Raw genomic sequence first — 20,509 nt, forward strand, 5'->3', positions numbered from 1 at the left:
TCATTGTCTCCTGTCTCGACCAACGGCGCAGTGGCTCATGTAGCGTTCAAAAGTATAATAGCTGCGTTTCACACGCGCTCGTATCAAAACTAGGGAATAAAAATAAACAACTAAATAAAAGAAATGAAATAAGTAAATAAATATATACAATAAAAATATAAATAAAAAAATAAAATAAAATAATTATGTGTATATAATTGAATATAAAAAAATAGCTATAATAATAAATGAGTTGTGAGAGAAAATGTTTTTCGCATTTATTATTATTTGTTTACTTTTGTAATTATTCATTTATTTTATATACATATACATAATTATCGAAATTATATATACGTTCTTATTCTTTCGCCGTGGTGTTGGGAATAAAAAGAGACGAACTCGTTGAGTTAATAATACACATTTATAATTTATCAACTGATGGCATATGACAAGAGATAGCGACGGAATGGAGGTTGGTCGGCAATGGGTGTGTCTGTGCGAGGCGATGGTAGAAATGCCACTTACTGCTCGAGTCGTTGACTCTCTTGAACTGTGTTTTCTTTTTACCTATGTATTATATTTATATTCCATACAGCGGCATTCGATGTCAACTTCAGAATGCTCATTGTCTTTAATTGACATCCCACTTCAAGTTAAAATGCATGTCACTTTTCTTTCTTTGTTTTTTGGGGTTTTTTTTTTTTACAATCTGGCTTTGCCCAGATCCTGAATTTGCGTGTGTGCAATACACCCCATAGTTTCCGGTGTCGTCTGTCATCTATACAACAGAAAAAGTCACCTAGTACTCTATTCAATCAATGTCAACCCAAGAATTTATGTATTTAATGATGACTTTCTCTATTACAGGCAACCCAAGCGGTTTATACCCGAAACGTTCGCTTGACTATCAACGACATCAACGACAATAACCCAATATTTTCAGCGCCGTCATATTCTGTATCTGTCAATGAGGTAAGTATTTATTTATTACTTAATACAAGCACAGAACTCGTCCTTTCCTGATAAGTTGGAGCATAATAGCATCTAAAATACAACATTAATAGACGAGTTTTTACTGTCATTATTGCTAATTTAGTATAAATGGCAAAAAGAGTCAAAATAAAATAAAATTGTCTGTTTTTATTGCTCAATTATGGCGAATAAGCTGAGTCGCCATCAGACGATATTCGATCTTAATTTGGGTCTGTTTATATAAGAGTTTTGGACACCCCAGCATCCACAATTGTAAGCACGCATTGTGATATTTCGCCTACGGCGTCAATGTAACCGTTTTATTGTTTCTTTGGCGACACTGTCCGAATATTTGACAAATTTGTTTACACGGTATCTATAATAAGGTAAATATTTATTTGTTATTTAATACAAACAGAGTGGATAATAATAGCTAAAGCATCACAACATAAACAGTCGATGCAAATTGCGATTTCAGTAAAAAAAAAAATTGAAATAGAAAAAAACAGTAATATTTCATGACACCGGTTTATCCATACAAACTCATTCTGAGATCGCCTACGCTGTCAAGATAGTTACGCCTTTCATGGAAACAATTAACCCCGCACCCATGGAACTAGATTTTCAGCCATTTTATTGTGTACTAAAAAAACCTTGCCCGGTCTTAAAATACGCATAAATATTATATTTTAATTAATACAGAAACTGTTACATTTGCACGAGAATAGTATTTAAAAAAAAATAGTTCACTTCTTGTAAATAAAAAATACTCAAGCTAAGATCAAAACCAAAACCTAAAGACAAGTACGATAACCATTAGACGAGCTTGGCACGATCTTTACAAGGTGTTTCAAACCTACTTATACTTAACATAAAGATACTGACATGTTTCACGGCTGCGCAATATCAAAACAAAACCTTGAAATATTCAATCTGAGTTGTATCAATTTATCTCTTTGGACTTCCTTACAAACATTACGTTAAGAAAATAATTATAACTTTGTCGCAATATCATAGATTTTTGATTTACGCCATTTTTTAAACCAGTGGGTAATATAAATATAGATGAAAATTATTTTAATACTTTCAAACCATTTATTTTGCTTTTGCTATGTATTGTAATCAAACAAACACACAACTTGCATAACCTAAGCACACGAAAGATATTAAAGCAAGAAGAAACCATCTTTATGTGTATTTAAACTACACTTTCATTAATAATTATTATTATTATTATTATTATTATTATAATATATTTGTGTATATATAAATATATATATATATATATATATATATATATATATATATATATATATATATATATATACTTTAGGTTACGAAATAAACTTTTGTATAAGCAATATCGCCTGTAGGGGTCTCCAGTTACTTGTAACTGGCTGACCGAAACATGCTCATGAATGTGTAGCGTAATGTAAAACAAATAAATGTATATATATATATATATATATATATATATATATATATATGCATATATATGCACGTATGTATTACGAAAACATATATTTATATATATATGTATATATATAGATAGAGAGAAATATATATATATATATATATATATATATATGTGTGTTTTAAATTCCTTGGATGATTTCATAACCCCACGCCCGTGCTTCTGATCTGGCGGCATGCTAGTTGTTGACTGGAGTGTTGTCCTGCAGGAGGAGTGTACCTTTGCTGATCTTGCCTCGCCTCTTGATGTTGATAGTTTCCCTTAATTTCCTCAAAAGTGAAGCATAATAGGCTCCTGTCATTGTGGTACCCTTTACCAGGAAATCTGTCATCACTACTCCGTGCTGGTCCCAGCAGACTGTGAGCATGACCTTGCCAGCGGAGGGCTGCACCTTTGCCTTCTTTGGAGGTGGTGAGTCCAAGTGCTTCCACTGCATTGACTGGGCTTTGGTCTCTGGATCATAGTGATGGACCCAGGTTTCATCCTGTGTAATCAGTCTTTTGAAAAACTTTGACTAATCTTCTTGGCACATCTCCAAATTCATCCTCGAGCACTACACGCGTTTTCGCTTCTGGAATGGTGTGAGCAACCTGGGAATTCATCTGGCAGACACCTTATGCATATGCAAATTGTCATGAATGATAGTTTCCACTGACCCTGTACTAATCTTGACATCTTGGGCTATTTGGCGAATAGTAATGCGCCGATCTTCCAAAATGGCAGCCTCAACTTGACAGACAGATGCCTAATCAATGGTAGAAGGAGGTGGAAGGTCTGGGAGCTGTTTCCACAGACTTCCGGCCATGTTTGAATTCACGATGCCAGCGTGTTACAAGGTCATATGATGGAGCATTACCACCATAAGTTTCTGTCATTTCATCAAAAATCTCCTGTGGTGTGCATACTTTCAAATACAAAAACCGGATCGCTGCTCGACATTCAACAGGCTCCACTTCTCACCTGACTCAGTTCAAACACCTGTAAAACAGAAACCACAATTAATTTATAGCTGTAATTTGCCACATAACCCGTAGAGATATAAACCATTGCACATACAAAATTTCAGCTAGATCAGACAACTGGAAGTGGGTCAGGGGCATTACTTATTGCACGTCCCTCGTATTTATCAAAACAAATTCAATATTTCGAATTATAACAAATTTTTCATCAGGAAAATCCAGATGTTTTCTTTTCCATGTTACTTGGCGATGATAATGCTTGATGCGTCTTCAGATTTTGTTCAAGGTTTGATTGTTTAATGCATGTGTAAGCGTTGGTTGACCCGTGTGTTGCGTAATATAGGAGTCATCTGTGTTAAAGCACTGTTGATATATAGACACTCGTGTCGCCTAATGCTCACACTGTATTGAACAATCAAATCTTCAACAACACCTGAAGACGTCCAAAGCATTATCATTGCTATGCGGCGTATAGAAAAAACTGGATTTTCCTGATAAAGGATTTCGAGAATTTGAAATATTGAATTTCTTTTATAAATAAATAAATATATTTATTTATTTTTAAAAATATTCTGCACTAGTTTTGGTTTTAAACCCGTTAGTTTGAATTCTGTATTCCACACACACACACACATACACATACACACACACGCACACACACACACATACACACACACACATATATATATATATATACACATATATATATATATATATTCCAAATTTAAATGTGTTGATCATCTTACCATTTATTCCTTAAAGTAGGTTGACATGCACAATTATTGACAGTAGCTGTTTCGTATCGCAAAATCATTTATTTAATTATTATATTAATCAATGATTTTCTTTCGACATTAAGTCATCATAATAAAAAGCACTTATCAATTTTGAAAGAAAATATATGGGCATGATTACAAAATCCGAAAATTGGGAGAGAAATAGCAATTACGTTTTTATCTATTTTTAAGAAAATAATTGCAACACAAGAATTTTTTATGTCAGCATACTTATAGAAATAAATGGTAAGATGGTCAACATTTTGAAATTTGGAATATAGACTTTTGTCATTCACTTGGTACATGCTTTGTAATTACATCGAGCTTCATAATTTAAAGGATTGGTAAAAAATACAAGATAGAATATAATTGAAGAAACATGTTTTCATATATATATATATATATATATATATATATATATACTCGGTTTTTTTTATATTCAAAAGTAATGGACTAATGAATTCAACGAGATTGTTAGATAGTGCTCAATAAAAAGAGCTGATAATACTTGTTTATTGTTATATAAACATGCTCACATCCCGCTGCTACAAATAGCCACTTGTTTCAATCAAACAACAGATATCATCAGGCAGCGACTTGACTATTCAAAAGTTCAATGAATAACCTTATTTGTAGCAGCGGGATGTGAGCATGTTTATATAACAATAAACAAGTATATATATATATATATATATATATATATATATATATATATACAGAGAGAGAGAGAGAGAGAGAGAGAGAGAGAAAGACACACATACACACACACACACAGAATAAATAATTCCTGATTCGATCCAAGGGAATGATGAGCGTCCTGCTCTTATAATTACGAGGTGCCTTCAATAAGTTTCCTTTTTGTATGAGCAATTATCTTGATGGTACACGCATGAAACTCTAGTCCCCTTTTAAGTAATCTCCACTGGCTGCAATCCACTTGTTGTACTGTTCCAACAACCCTTGGAAGACTTTATGGAAGTTATCTTGTGTGAACATGTTCCTTGTCACAGCCTTTTTCACCTCCTCAACTGTCTCATAATGACAGTGTCTAAGGTTTTCCTTGGGCTTAGATAATATCCAAAAGCTCTCCCAGCACGCTTGGGACAAACTTTGCAGAAATCTTCTGCATCTACAGTTCCTCACAAATAATTATGTGTACAGTTCCCACTAACTGTGCACTTATGGTCTCTATAGAAACACGACAGTCCTTATCCATTAAATTCTTTATTTTGCCAATAAAGTTTGTTCTGACTTCCTTATTCCTCCCACACCTCTCATCATCCATCATAGACTCCCTGCTTTCCCTGAATCTCTTATGCCACTCAAAAACTGATGCTTGATTTATTCAAGATGGTTCAAAAGCAGTCTGAAACATTCCATACTTTTCTATGACATATTTTCGAGGTTTTAAACATAATTTTATTGCATATGGCCCTTCTAAAGTGTCTTCACGTTCAGATTGGATTTTTGAAATTCACCAGCTGTGATAATCAGACTTACTAGGGTGTATTCCAATTCTTGCTGTAGTTGTTACTTTGAACCTGAAATCATAAAAATTGGTCAGCTATCTCATAAGACGTATAGTAATAATATATTGAATTTTCAAGAGTCTCCAATAATTTTAAATGGCTGTACAAAAATGTCTGGAAACATATTTATAAAATCTCGTATGCTTGTTTGGCCGAAACCATGTTTGCACGTGATATGGTTACAGTAAAACAATTTATTTCTTTTTATTTTTCAGCTAACGCCTGTTGGAACAACGATCTTTAAGGGAATATCAGCAACGGACAAAGATGTAAATCTAAACTCATACATTGATTATGCCATTGCGTCTGGACCAGAGGTAAAGAAAAACACATGCTTATGCAAGCACTTTGAAGCGCATTAATAATGTATTTCCTGATCCTCTCGTGGTTGCGAATCTCGTCCAACCTATATCTCTTTTACTCTTATCTTCGAATCCCCTTCAGGCCGGAGTAAGCAATGCCCTATTAGTAAAAATTATATATATATATATATATATATATATATATATATATATATATGTGTAAAACAAGAAAAACACTACAGAATCGCTAATAAAAAATAAATAAACGAACAATCTTATATATATATATATATATATATATATATATATATTAGTGTTGGGACGATTGATCGGAATCGGTATCAGGAATCTGAAAAATCGGAATATCTGTGGGTATTGGAGTCGGAAAAATTTGTACCGGTTTTCCGATGCGAAAACAATTCTTTTAATTGTCTTTTTATTAGATTTTGTTTAAAGCAAAATCTTCTATTGCTGGTAGTAATGATAAAATAATGCATATTTATTGATTTTAAATCCGTAGATCGTCTCCTACAAGTATATTTGCACATTTACTATATGTGTTTTTACGGTAATCAGAGAAAAATGCAACTATATAGTAAAATATTTAGAGATTTATAAAGAATCGGAATCGGTAAGTATATCGGAATTGGGAATTTTGTACGGAATCTGTAATTGTATTAGAATTGGGAAAAATATTGGAATCGTCCCATCACTAGTATATATATATATATATATATATATATATATATATATATATATATATATATATATATATATATATATATTAAAATTTTCCTTAAGGCCTTAAGGAAAATTTTAATAATTTCACCTTCCCATTTCTTGTTTTTTGGTATTTGAATTAAATTATGTTTCCTCTGAAATTTCTCCTTCCTTTTTGCTGTACCAAAAATTTACTTATATATTTATATATATATATATATATATATATATATATATATATATATATATATATATATATATATATATATATATAACTTAGTTGTAAGGAAGAGAATATGTCTTTTTTTATTTTCAATTAAAATATAATTATTCCCTTTCATATATTTTTTTTTTATTTTAGATCATAATTGAAAATAACTCTCTAACCGTACAACATGGCCGTCTTCAATTCAAATACATGTGAAATTTTCCTCTTTGGTTATCAGTTCTTCTTAAATAATCTTCCACTTGTTCCAGTATTGCATCTGGGTCTCTCTTTATAGCAATCATTGTCCAGCTGATGATCTCTTTACCTTTAACCTCAAATGATCTTTGAACTTTGCTAAGTGGTGACCTATCAGTAAAAAGTGGCAAATTGCTACATTTTACAATGAAATAAGCGTAAATGGATAATCAAACGTTTTGTTCCAATATATTGCCGAATGCTTTACATATTATCCCGATGTACATGAAAAAGAAAAAAGGCACCCACAGAAATATGTATAAAATTGTAATGTGATGTCATATTGCGTTATACACATCAGCTTTAATGTCTACAAATGGAAAGTTGAATGTAATAATGCGATTGGAACGCATACAAAGAAGTGTGATAAAACTAATTATTTTATCAAAAAAAATATACTGTTCGGATAAATAATTAAAAATTGCTTTACCATAGTGGACATTTCCTTCTGAAATTTGGCACATTATTCTCAAGTCATATTTTAACACTAAATCTGATTATGAATTTATTTATTTAGTTTTTGTTAGATAAATATATTTTTAGAATATGTTGTCAAACCAAATTAACAAAAAAAGCATACCGTAAAACATTTGCGATGAAATATTATAGTAAGATGTGTTTTCTATATGTATCTTGAAGAAGCCTATTAAAATGAGGCGGAATATCGATTCATACATACTTTTATCTTGGCTTATATTGTGTAATCACGTTAACACACCGATCCTCATTAAATGACCAAAATTACGTTGAGTTTGGTCAGTACCAAGAAGAATGAAATATTATCTAATTGACAATGCCAAGATAATGGATTTAATGGATGGTGAATATTTTTTAAATATTTATATTAAATAAGGAAGGTTGATTTCAAGCCCATGTAGTTCATCTATCTATCTATCCATTCATTTATCTATCTCAGTGGTTCCCAACCACTGTGCCGCGGCACATTTGTGTGCCGCGAAAAGATTATAGGTGGAAGGTGGAAGTTAAATGTTGTTTTAGGTGAAAAACAGCTTTCATATCGTTTTAAACGAAGTTGTTTGTATTAATAAATACTAATTCACACATTATTATTTACATGATGTTAACGCTAAAATATTAAAACATAAAAATAAAATGTGTATTAAATCATTTGCTTAAATTGTTGGGTATTTTAAATCTTTCGATAATAAATTTTTGGTAAGCCATTTTCATTCACCATTATTATTCTATACCAGGTACTGAATACAGGATACGTTTTATTTGTGTGAATAAAATTTTTCTTTGTATGATCGTCTTTATTTTTATTATTCCATTTCAAAAAGGCTTTACGAGTAGAAAATATTCACTTTTTGTGATGAGTGTGCCCGAAAAATTTGAAGAGCTCAATAATGTAAAAAAAAGTAAGAAAACACTATTGGTCAGGTTTCTTACCCGAAACAACGATACTCTTTCTCTGCAGATTTCCCTGTTTTCTATCAGCTGCCCCAGATCTTCACGATCACAGTTGGCATCATTTGCAATTTGCTGGATGTACGTGGATCTAGCTCAGCTTTACTTTCTCAGATCTACTAATAAATATTTCTAAGATTTCAAGATTTTATTTTTTATTTGGTGGGGAATTGGAAGTTTGAAAGGGTTTTAAGGAGGTATGAATATAGGCACAAACTCCCATTTGAAAAATTTAAATATTTTAGATTTGTATAAAATATGACCCATAACAAACGAATGAATCACGATTCGCTGAATTTCAATTTCTTCTTAAGTCTCCTCAAGCTTAAGCCTTACATTTAAGACATCTTTAGATTAAAAAATCATGCAATGGATTTTCCAAGTGATTTTGTAATTTGATGTTTATTGTCTCTTGCAGATCGGAACTACACCTATATTTGTGATTAATCAACCATTCCACGGATTTATCATCCTCAATAAAGAACTTGATTTCGAGCAAATGTTTAAAAATAATAACGTCGTTTACAAGCTTAACATATCAGCAACGGTAAGTAATTTGAGACCATTAAAAATTTTGAAGAACAAAAATTTCCACTCTTGTATAAAAGTCCATTTATGTGTGTATGTGCGAGTTCCTTCTTCACAGGTTCTAAAACGGCTGAGACTATCTTTTACAAATTTCACACAAAGGTAATTTATATGTCTGGCAGTGTTCTTATATATGTTTTGTACAGAAATTCATCCGATAAGTATCGAAAATCGAAAAGAAACTGATCTTAAAAATAGTCTTTTCTCTTTTATAAATTAAAAAGACGAATTTACAGGGAATAGTTTACGTTACACTGGCCAAGGGAAATAATAAAATCACAAGAAATCATTTTCGAAAATCGAAAAAGTCCGATCTTAAAAATAGGATTTCTCTATTATGGATAAAATAGAAGAATTTTTACTGGGGAATATTTTTAACGTTACACCGGCCAAGGGAAATATCAAAAAGGATAAAGGAAGAGGTACCATTTAAAATCACCACAAATCATTTTTGTTTGCATATTTTAAAATTAAACAATTATTAGGGGTGACTCTTCTAGGACGTTCATCGTCAAGTCCAAATATCAGCTGACGTGATATTCTAAACAAACACAGACGGAATTTGATGAACAGAATTATCATTATTATTATTTTTTTATTTATTTATTTTGCGAATTAATTCACCAGGCAAATTATTCCTCGTAATGTATAATAAATCAAGAGTGATGATTATATAATAATACATGCACAATCTGTATAAATTAAAAGATTGTGTTTATTGTACGACCGGGCAACGCCGGGCGTCTAGCTAGTAAAAAGATAAGCGATGACGGTAGTGTGTTTGAAGCATTGTCTAGTGTGTATGGAAAGGTAATTTATAGAAGGCAATACAATTACGAGGTGTAACTGATGAACACAAACTGAAGCAAATTATGATAAAACGGTAGAACAAACTATGCAGATTCACCTTTTATCAATACAGCAAGAAGGCTGCCCAGCATTGCCCGGTCGTAAGATACACGTTAATATGATATTTTAATGTATGCAGATTTCGTATTTATTATTATAGATCCAGTTTTCTTTCTATCATTATATTGTACGTAACATATATAGTAGTGCCCCCCAGCGTGCCTGGTCCTAAGATACGCTTAAATATATTTAACCCTTTATAACCTTGAATTATGATGTACATAATTAAAAACTATTTATTGTTAATTTTAGATGGCGGCATACTGAATGTAAGCAATTGACAGTTGCAATCTGAAGGTATCTAGCATCTACCCAGATACTGAACTAATACGTATAAGGCGTGTTTGAACCAATTCCCACTTTATTTATGCTGTTATATTTATTTATTTAAGACTGAACTAATTAGTTCAACCAGGTTATAAAGGGTTAATTCATACTGATTTCATGTTTAATATTATAGAGTCAATACACAGTTAATTAATATATATTGTACCCAATATATTGTAGTGATTTCAAAAGTAAAAAATATGACTTGGATACCATCAGCTAGAATCGAAATCAGAACAACAACAACAACAATAATAATAATAATAATATTAATAATAATAATAATAATAATAATAAATAGATTGAAGATAGATAGATTGATTGATTGATATTGTACCTTATATATATATATATATATATATATATATATATATATATATATATATATATATATATATATATATATATTAGTGATTTCAAAAATTAAAAAATATGACTTGGGTACCATCAGCTAGGACACAAACAAAAAATAGAGCGTTCAATCCTTGGTCCTTAAATTTGAAAAGTTTGCTAGAAATGACGTCATGTCTGTCAAATTTGAGATGGTGACAAACAAATTCAGAGCTTATAATATAATAACAGAAAGATATGTACTTCTTTTTATACATTTAACAGTGCATTGTGTTCTTATTCATCTCAGTGTTGTCTGATCGAAGTTAGGTATCGTATGATATTTCGGATAAAAAACCTCTTCAAATATATTTATCCTCATCCTTGTATCCTCATCTGCATGGTTGTTGTTTCATCACGTTTCGGCTATGTATTCCTTTCGCAGCGACAACCAACCTTATAAATTCTTCTGCCAATGTCATGACGAAAGACAAAAAGCAAAAAATTGCGACATGCTTCGAAGAGAAAAATCTAACTGTGGGAAATTTATTAATACCATTGATCTATACACAAAAACATCATTAGAAAAATTCACTGATGGGAGAGGAAGGCTGAATCTCTGAATTGTATCCTCAATAATTACTACCTTCCATAGTTGTTGTCTCGCCACGTTTTGGCCAACTAATCCTTTGGCCTGTTCTGGGCTAAAAATAAGTATACATTCTTCAAATATGTGTTCGACTTTAATAAAATGTTAGCTTCCTGAAGCAATATGCACCTGTATGAGTTAATTCCAGTGAGATATTGTATCCTTTCGGCTCGCGGTGAGCCTGGTATCAGAATCCAAATGACCGCGCCTGTGCTCGATATTTTATTGAAATCAGGGGATGTTACTGTAGTTGCCTTTCTGCCCACCGGGAGATCACTCTGGTTGCCTCCTATTGTCAGGGCCAAATAATTTCTATATCTATGTAACACCAAATAGTGATTTTCCCTTTTGTAAAGCTCAGTTATATTCTATAAAGTCCAAACCAAAAACAAAATTTTCCTCTATAAAGCAACCAACCCAAATATAATGATTAAATATTTCAAGAGATAAAGACCATTGATCATAAAAATCTTTACCCATATAACCGAATTCGGCATTAAATAACCCGAAAAGGGCAGATATGCCATAAAACAAAACAGCAAAACAAAACTTGATGAATAAATATTATATAAATATATATTTTGGAAGCAGTATATATAAGAACCCAAAAACCGGTCCTAAAAACGGATACATTCCAATCTAGCCAAAGCATTATAAAATACCTTTCCTAATCCCCTCTCTCCTTTCTGACCCTGATCTCATCTTAAAATTAAACATTTTCTCCCTCTCAATGGGCGCAAGCGGTCTCGTACACATCATCATCTACTGCTACTAACAACCATCCATCCGTCAGCACAACCAACCTTATATATTCTCCTGACATGGTTTTAACGAAAGACGAAAAGCAAAAAATCGTGACATGCTTTGAAGAGCCAAATCTAACTATGAGACATTTATTAATACCGTTGATCTATACACAAAAATACAATACTACCAGAAAAAAATGAAAAAATAAAAAACAACAAAAGCGCTTTGTTGACTTTAAAAACCTTGGTTTAAATTATATATATATATATATATATATATATATATATATATATATATATAATAGAAAAATTTTATTATTGATAGTTTATTCAAATTAAAATAAAACATTGTAAGTCTATAAAAAAGAGATACAAAATTTGAATTATCCAACAAGGAGTACAAATAAAATTGAAAGACCTTATTCTTCGAAGTTTCAAAAAATGCAATTTTTCTCATCAGAGGAAAGAGGTTTGCAAAATATACAATAAATTTTGCAGGTTAATGCATTAAAAGAAACTCTTAATATGAAATTAATTATATTTGCATAAAACGTTATTAAACAGTTAGTGACAGTTTACCGGTATTAAAAAAGTATTATGAAAGTAAAAAACAGGAAAGGGGGAGGAAAGCATATGGTAAAAATCCATTGAATAAGAAGGTAAAATCCAGAAAAGGATAAATCCAAAATAAGTTCATTGATAATCCATTTGTAATATATAAGGAACGATATACTTATATATATTCAGGGTAAACCAATGCTTTCAGAAAAAATCCCATCATACCATGGAAAAGTAAATTCCAGGTTTTAAACACACTATTTAAAAAAATAACGGATTAGGCAAATGGAAATGTTAAAATGAAGATTCAAAGAATAACAACTAAAGATTGAAATTAAAATTGAGAAAGGAGGAATAAAAAAAGGGAAAAATTAAAAAGAAAGAGAAGAACAGAGAATAGGAAGAAAGAATAGTAAATAGACGAAAAAAAGAAAGGAGAAAGAAAGATAGACATGGTTGGGAGAAAAAGAGAGTAAGAAAAAGGGGGAGGCGGAATCTTTATAAATCTTTTTTTTACAACAGATAAATATAGGTCAAATGAGATAAATTCGACGCAGACAAAAAGATAACTGTGTGGAAATGATAATTCAAATCTATTTATTTTCAATTCAAAGGGAAGTTAATACGTCTTGAAAGGTTTACAGATTTTAATGGTTTACTAATTTAATGAATAATTGTCCGTATACAGTAATATCCATATACAAATGTAGAAATCCATATATACACTTATATAAAAATACAATTATATACTATTGTCTATATATTAATACGATAGCGGCTGTGTTCTTTTGTGTGTCACGCTTACATCCGGGTCGTTTAATTGTTATGTTCTTCTATTTCTTGTCATAAATAATTTTACCAAGAATTCTTCATAAGTATTGGTTTCGGTTTTGACTATAGCTGATTGCACTTAAATCATCTATTTTTTACAAATAATTCTATAAAGAATTCTTTATAAGTTTTTGTTTCGGTTTGGATTATGACTAAAGAAACCCAAGATATATATATATATATATATATATATATATATATATATATATATATATATATATATATATATATATATATATATATATATATATATATATATATATACTCCGGTTTTTTTATTCAAAAGTAATGGACTAATGAATTTAACGAGGTTGTTAGATAGTGCTCAATAAAAAGAGCTGATAATACTTGTTTATTGTTATATAAACATGGTCACATCCTGCTGCTATAAATAGCCACAGATATCATCAGGCAGCGACTTGACTATTCAAGAGTTCAATGAATAATCTTATTCATATCTTATATATATTCATAAGCTTTTAAGTATATATTATTCATAAGTTTTTATTTCGGTTTCGATTCAAGCTATTGTACCCAAGTCATATGGATATATTTTTTTATTTTTGAAATCTACAGAACATTAACTATAATATATACGAAATCTGCAAGAATTAAAATATCATATTCAAGCGTACTTTACGACCGGCCTTTGCCGGAAGTTCATGCTAGCTTAGATAAATAATTTTGCAGCTTTAACAAAAAAGCTACAATTATATCAGAGCGTCTCCATTTACTGAACATCTACAGAATGCCAACATCAATATATTGTTACAAGAACAGCAGCCTGTTCTTGTGAGTAAATATGAAATAGGCTAGTCAAGGATTCGAACTTGCGAAGCTAGATTTGGAATTGGGAATTCTAATCATAAGTTAAAATAAATACAGAATGTTATTGAAAATAAGGAATGTGGAATTGCCATTGTTTAGCTCACACAAAATAGTTAGATATCTGTTTATTGGAAAAGGAATGTAATGATGGATTTTGTTTCTGTTATAAAAATGAAAATTAAAACAAGCAATTTAAAAACGGACAATGGAAAATGTTATTTGTAAAGTGGGTTACGAAAATTAGGTTAGAGGGTCGGCTTTGTAAGAAACATGTGAATAACAACGCATGCTTAAACACGGAGGCATGTCATGCCATGTGTCTGAGGGGCACGTGCTGGTTATGTGCTGAGGGGCACGTGCTGGTTATGACGTCATGAGTTATGAAGTTAGATAAGTCAGAATCAGAATCAGTCAGTTGGACGAAGCGAGAAGAGTTAGACGGGAGAAGCTAGAAGAGTCAATGTACCCTCTGGGAAGCGAGATGTTTTAGGGATAACCATGTAAACAACTTTGAATCTCTGAAGTGAAGCAATCATTTTCCGACCGGTCGTAAATAAACGTATCATCATGTGTTTTTATAACTGCCGTCTTGTGTTGTGTCATTCTACAAAAATAAAGATAACATGAAATTGTATTAATATGAACTTTGTGTTTATAAAAATGTACAACTGTCAAAACGTAAATGTCAAACGCACTCTCGGTCTATCTATCAAGATATTCATAAATCTCCTCTCATTGAATTACAGGCTTGGTTCTCCTGTAGTAATATGTACCCTACCTGTCTGTCTCGTTATATATAAGACATGTCCCCATCTCTCAACAATATGACCACTCACAATGAATACATATACTATCTAGCATCTCACAACATGATCACACACATGAACACACTAAGACTCTTACTAACATGAACAACAAAAAATATATAAGTCGTCATCTAAAAAGAACAATGTAACATACTCTCATATTTGGTACCTTTTAAAATAACACCCAGTACGTAACAATATTACGTATGAATGAATCCCCTGTGGAATTTCCACAAGTCCCGCTAGTTATTATTATTATTATTATTATTATTATTATTATTATTATTATTATTATTATTATTATTATTATTATTTACATTAACAAACAAAATACCTGTTCAGAAACAGGTATTTTTACCTTCTGGTTTATATCTTATGTATGTATTACTTATGTAAGCATTTTTTTCATCTCTTTTATTCAGGATCGTGGCTCGCCCAAAAGAGTGGCATATGTAGAGTTATCAATCACTGTAACCGATGGTGATGACCAAGATCCTGCTTTCATCTACCCGTCATGTTTCAAAGTGAATGGCTACTGCATATCACCGCAGTACGATGCATCGATAGAGAGCGGCAAGGTAAGTTAAAAAAGGAGCACTTTCATCAAAGTGAAACGTTGTAAACTTTTTTAACGGTTCAGAATAATCTCCCGTAACATTTTAACAGAACCAACACGTTGTAGATGAAAGTCTAGCAAAGAAACAGAGGACAGGAAAAGGAAAGAAAATCGACTCATTTTTTTAGTTTTAGAAAAAAGGTATTTATTTGTGGTATTTCAAACAATGCGCTGCCTCTTGTTTTAAACAGTTCACGTCTTGCATCGACGTCTATTTAAGACGCTCCCATCACCCACGTTTCGTTCGATATACTTTTCTGGCTATGTCTCGAACACGTGTTTCTCCATGCAAGCAATTCCTTCCGCGTCCACGTATCGAACACGGGCTTCTCCGAACATATGTGGAACACCTTCCCTCCTCTCACCACGTGTGTCATTTCGTGTCTGCTGTGACATCACTTTGCACAGTTGGCTTGGTCATTTGCATGTGTATTATGCGGCTGCTACTACTACCAGCGGCAGCGGCTCTGTTACAAAACGTTTCAATTTAGAGTCATGTCTGTCGAAAGTTTTAGACATACATACATACATACATACATTTAAACAGACATATGGGATTTATACTACAGATTACTATTATTTTTATTAATCATTCTATTTTCCAGATTGCCGTATGATACGAAGCCATTGTAGTATACATCAGTGTTCCATAAGCTTTACTTGGTTCATGATCAGATTTATTCAAACTAATCTTATCTTTATATCACGATCTTGTTAGAGCCTCATTATTGCATATCTTATTCATATTAAACTGTTGTTCATTCTTAGATAACTCAGTTACTCTTTTGAACACTGATGAAAGTGTGGATTTTCAACAAGAGGTGGATAGTGAAGATAATTTTCTATGAATCAGGTTGACAAGAAAGTACTTGCGGTTTGTATTTTTTATTTATTTAGATGAACATATCTCGACTTGGATAAAACTTTTATTGATCGAAATAAGCACCATTAGAATCAACGCACTTTTGCCAACCCAAATCAAGTGTATTTATGCAAGTAACGTAAAAATCTTGCGTTCTGGTGACGATAAAGTCGCTGAAGGCGTTTTTGATATTGTTTAGGTTTTTTAAGTATTTCTCACACAGGAAGTTGCCAAGATGCTTGAAAAAGTGGTAGTTGGTTGGTGAGAGGTCTGGAGAGTATAGTGGATGGGGTAGAGTTTCGTAGCCCAATTCATTCAACTTTTGCAGGGTCGGTTTAGCAATGTATGATCGGGAATTTTAGTGGAGGAGAATTGAACCTTTTCTGTTGACTAATGCTGGGTGTTGTTGTTGAAGTTTGTGATGCATTCCATCCATTTGTTTACAGTAATTCGCCATAATGGTTTTGCCTGCATTCAAAAGCTGTCAGCATAACCTTCTGTTGGTGCAACTCTGGCTTCGGGAAGTGTTGTGGGGCTTCGTCGGCGTCTAACCAGTGAGTTGAGCGTCGCCAATTTTCATAAAAGACCCACTTCATCGTAAGGCACAACCCGGTGGAGAAACTGGTACTTCTTTTTTGCATGAGAGAAGGGAAGGTGACACTTCATAACGGCATTTCCTTGGGTTGTCGTTCAATTCGTAAGACACTTACTTATCAAGTTTTTTGTCTTTCCAATCTTCAAGTGATTGGAAATAGTCGGATACGTTACGTCTAATACAGTAGCAAGTTCTCGAGCAGTTGTGCAATGATTGGTTTCGATTAAGGTTCTTAATTAATCGTTGTCAACATCTGATGGCCGACTACTATGCTCATTATTTTCAAGACTCTCGTCGCCATCACGAAATTTCTTAAACCACCATTGTACTGTACGTTCAGTAGTCGTTCATGGGCCAAACGCTTCGTTGGTATCGTGAGCTGTTTTAGCAGTTTTGGGCCTGGTTTGAATTGAAATAAGAAAATTGTGCGAGTTTTCTGTTTTCCATCTTATATTCAACGTTCTGAAAAGACGACATAATTGTTTTAAAACGATTGCAATTTAAACGATTAGATAAAGCAAAAAACGTGATTTTAAAATGATATATAAAGTAAAAGTATTATAACGAAAACTTATTTTAAAATACTTCATTTGAAATCAAAATTAAAAATTCCGCAAGTACTTAATAACATAAAGTATGGTTATATTTACAATGGGGCCCATATGTATTGTTAATCAATATAATATAACATTAAAACCTTTACAAAACTATGATTGATATCTATAGATATTTTAAGGTTTTTCCTAAAGAATTTTCGCAACTTTTTATTTCCCGTAATATTATTAAAATAGGAGTCATCAAAAACAAGTCATCAACTTTATATAGCCCTCCTACCAATTCAAGATTGCCTTTGTGCAATTTGTTCAATATAAAAAATCTCACTAGATCAGTAACTTGTGCTCAATTTGGACCCTAGAGTATTATCAAAATTATTATCTCTATTTTTTCTAATCCATATTTAGTTTATTATTATATGTAATAAATGACTTTCTAGCTAGCTTAATTATATCAATTACTTTAGTTATATTATTTTTATCTTTAGTCGTATTGAAATACTTATTCATCAAAGAAGAAGATATTGAGGGGTAATACAAATCAATATTAAACATGATAAATGTGATATTGTCAGAAATCATTAGATTCTTAAACCAAACAAAAAAATGACTTCACTTAATAAACGCCGTAATTCATGGTAATTTTTAAATTTAATCGCTGGTATTTTCTATCTTATATTCTTTTATGTATTATGCATATACAAGGTGCCTTCTAATAAGTTTCCAGACGTTTCCGTATGGACACATTTATTGATAGTACACATGAAACTAGTCGCCTTCGAAGTAATCTCGTCCAGCTGTAATGCACTTGTTTACCGCTCCAAGAACGTGGGAGGGCCTGTAGTGTACGAGTGTCAATGACCCTCGACACGGTCTCTCTCATCTCCTCAAGTTTCTCATAACGAGAGCCTCTAAGGTTTTCTTTGAGCTTAGGGAATAACAAAAAGTCACAAGTAGCAAGTCTGAACTATGGAAACGCGAGAAACTGTCCTGATGCAAGTCTGTGGCAAGGATAGAGCACTCTTGGGAAAACTTCATGCAAATCTTTTGCATCTTCAGTACCTCGCGAATAATTGTGTGCGCAATTCCCACATTGATATCAAACTGTGCACTTATTGTCTCTATAGACAAACGACGTTCCTATCCATTAAATTCTTTAATTGGCCAATAAACTCTGATGATCTGACTTTCTTACTCTTCCCACACCTCTCATCATCCTTGAATGCCACTCAAAAGCTGATGTTCGATTCATGCAAGATAGTCCAAAAGCAGTCTGAAACATTCCATACGTTTCTGTGGAATTTTCTTCCAAGTTTAAAACAGAATTGAATTGCATATCGTTCTTCTAAGGTGTGCTCATGTCGAGATTGCCTTTTTTGAAATTCACCAGCTGTGACGATCAGGCTTTAATAGGGTGTGTTCCAATTTCTGCTGTAGCTGTAGCTGTTCATTTGAACCTGAAATAAAAATCGGATCGTCAAGATGTATAGCAATAACATTGAATTTTTAAGAATCTATGACAATTTTAAATGCAGTACAAAAAAGTCTGGAAACATATTGAATGTAACCTCGTATATATAAGGACAAAAAGTGTTTGTTTTTATTTGTATATAGTTTAAAGGTTAAAAAACTTTACAGACTATATATATATATATATATATATATATATATATATGTGTTTTGTTTCCTTCTAGATAAATACAAATATTCAACTCTATCCAAGACCAGCCAACAATCCTCTAGCTCCAGTACAACTACAGGCGAAGGACAAAGATACATTAAATTCTGTCTTGGTGCTTTACGTGGAGAAAAGTGAGTTTCTTTTTATACCATACAGATATATTCGGTGTTGTCCGGGTATTAAAAAATGTTGAATTTATAAAACCTATGAATCTCTTAATCGATTCAGTACAAAAATCCTTATTCCAATACAATTACTAAGTACGCTACTTCATAAATATTTAACTATGAAGTTGTTATTTTTTTCCGATAACCATAAAAACGCATGCTAAATGTGGACATATTGTCCAAAATAAAAACCATATACTACTAGTAGGGATAATCTGTCGATTTTAGTTTTATTAGTAGTTAAAAATCAATAAATCTTTATTATTTTATAATTATTACTCGCAAAGAAAGATTTTGTATTTAAAACATAAAATTAAAAGACAAAATAATCGTTTTGGCATCGAATGAAATGCATAATTTTTTCCAATTCTATTACTCTCAAATGTTCTGATTTTTCTGATTCCTGACTCTGATTCCCATTAATCGTTCCAACACTAGTATATATATATATATATATATATATATATATATATATATATATATATATATATATATATATATATATATATATATATATATATATATATATAATTTTATGCAACTTTGTACAGTATTTACTTTGACAGTGCTCAGTACGTAAATACAGCTACAGCTAGGTAGTAAGTTTTGGAAATATGTCAGGTATTTAAACTTCACAGAATTTTCCGCGTTTCATTTTCGTGGGGTTCGACACTCTGACAAATCCTCCAGAGGATGCAACCCGGATAGTTCTGTGTAGCTTAATTGTCAGATATGTTTGCAAAACTTACTATATATATATATATATATATATATATATATATATATATATATATATATATATAAAGATTTTTATGGGTACATCATTTTATAACACTATTGAATCACACAGAACGTAGTGC

At 31.7% G+C, this 20,509-nt stretch overlaps 1 protein-coding gene across 1 annotated transcript in view; it reads left to right on the forward strand.

The window, feature by feature from the left end:
• LOC145266635 (uncharacterized) overlaps positions 1–20,509 on the forward strand; it is a 471,019-nt gene that overhangs the window by 44,824 nt on the left and 405,686 nt on the right. Inside the window, exons 6-10 of the mRNA XM_080122558.1 lie at positions 847–951; positions 5,905–6,006; positions 9,021–9,149; positions 15,597–15,752; positions 19,496–19,613. Of these exons, the coding sequence (XP_079978684.1) occupies positions 847–951; positions 5,905–6,006; positions 9,021–9,149; positions 15,597–15,752; positions 19,496–19,613 (610 nt within the window). The remainder of the gene's footprint in view (positions 1–846; positions 952–5,904; positions 6,007–9,020; positions 9,150–15,596; positions 15,753–19,495; positions 19,614–20,509) is intronic.

Source organism: Euprymna scolopes, chromosome 41, assembly GCF_053919585.1.
Source record: "Euprymna scolopes isolate OS-2025 chromosome 41, ASM5391958v1, whole genome shotgun sequence".
Classification (NCBI taxonomy): Eukaryota; Metazoa; Mollusca; class Cephalopoda; order Sepiida; family Sepiolidae; genus Euprymna; species Euprymna scolopes.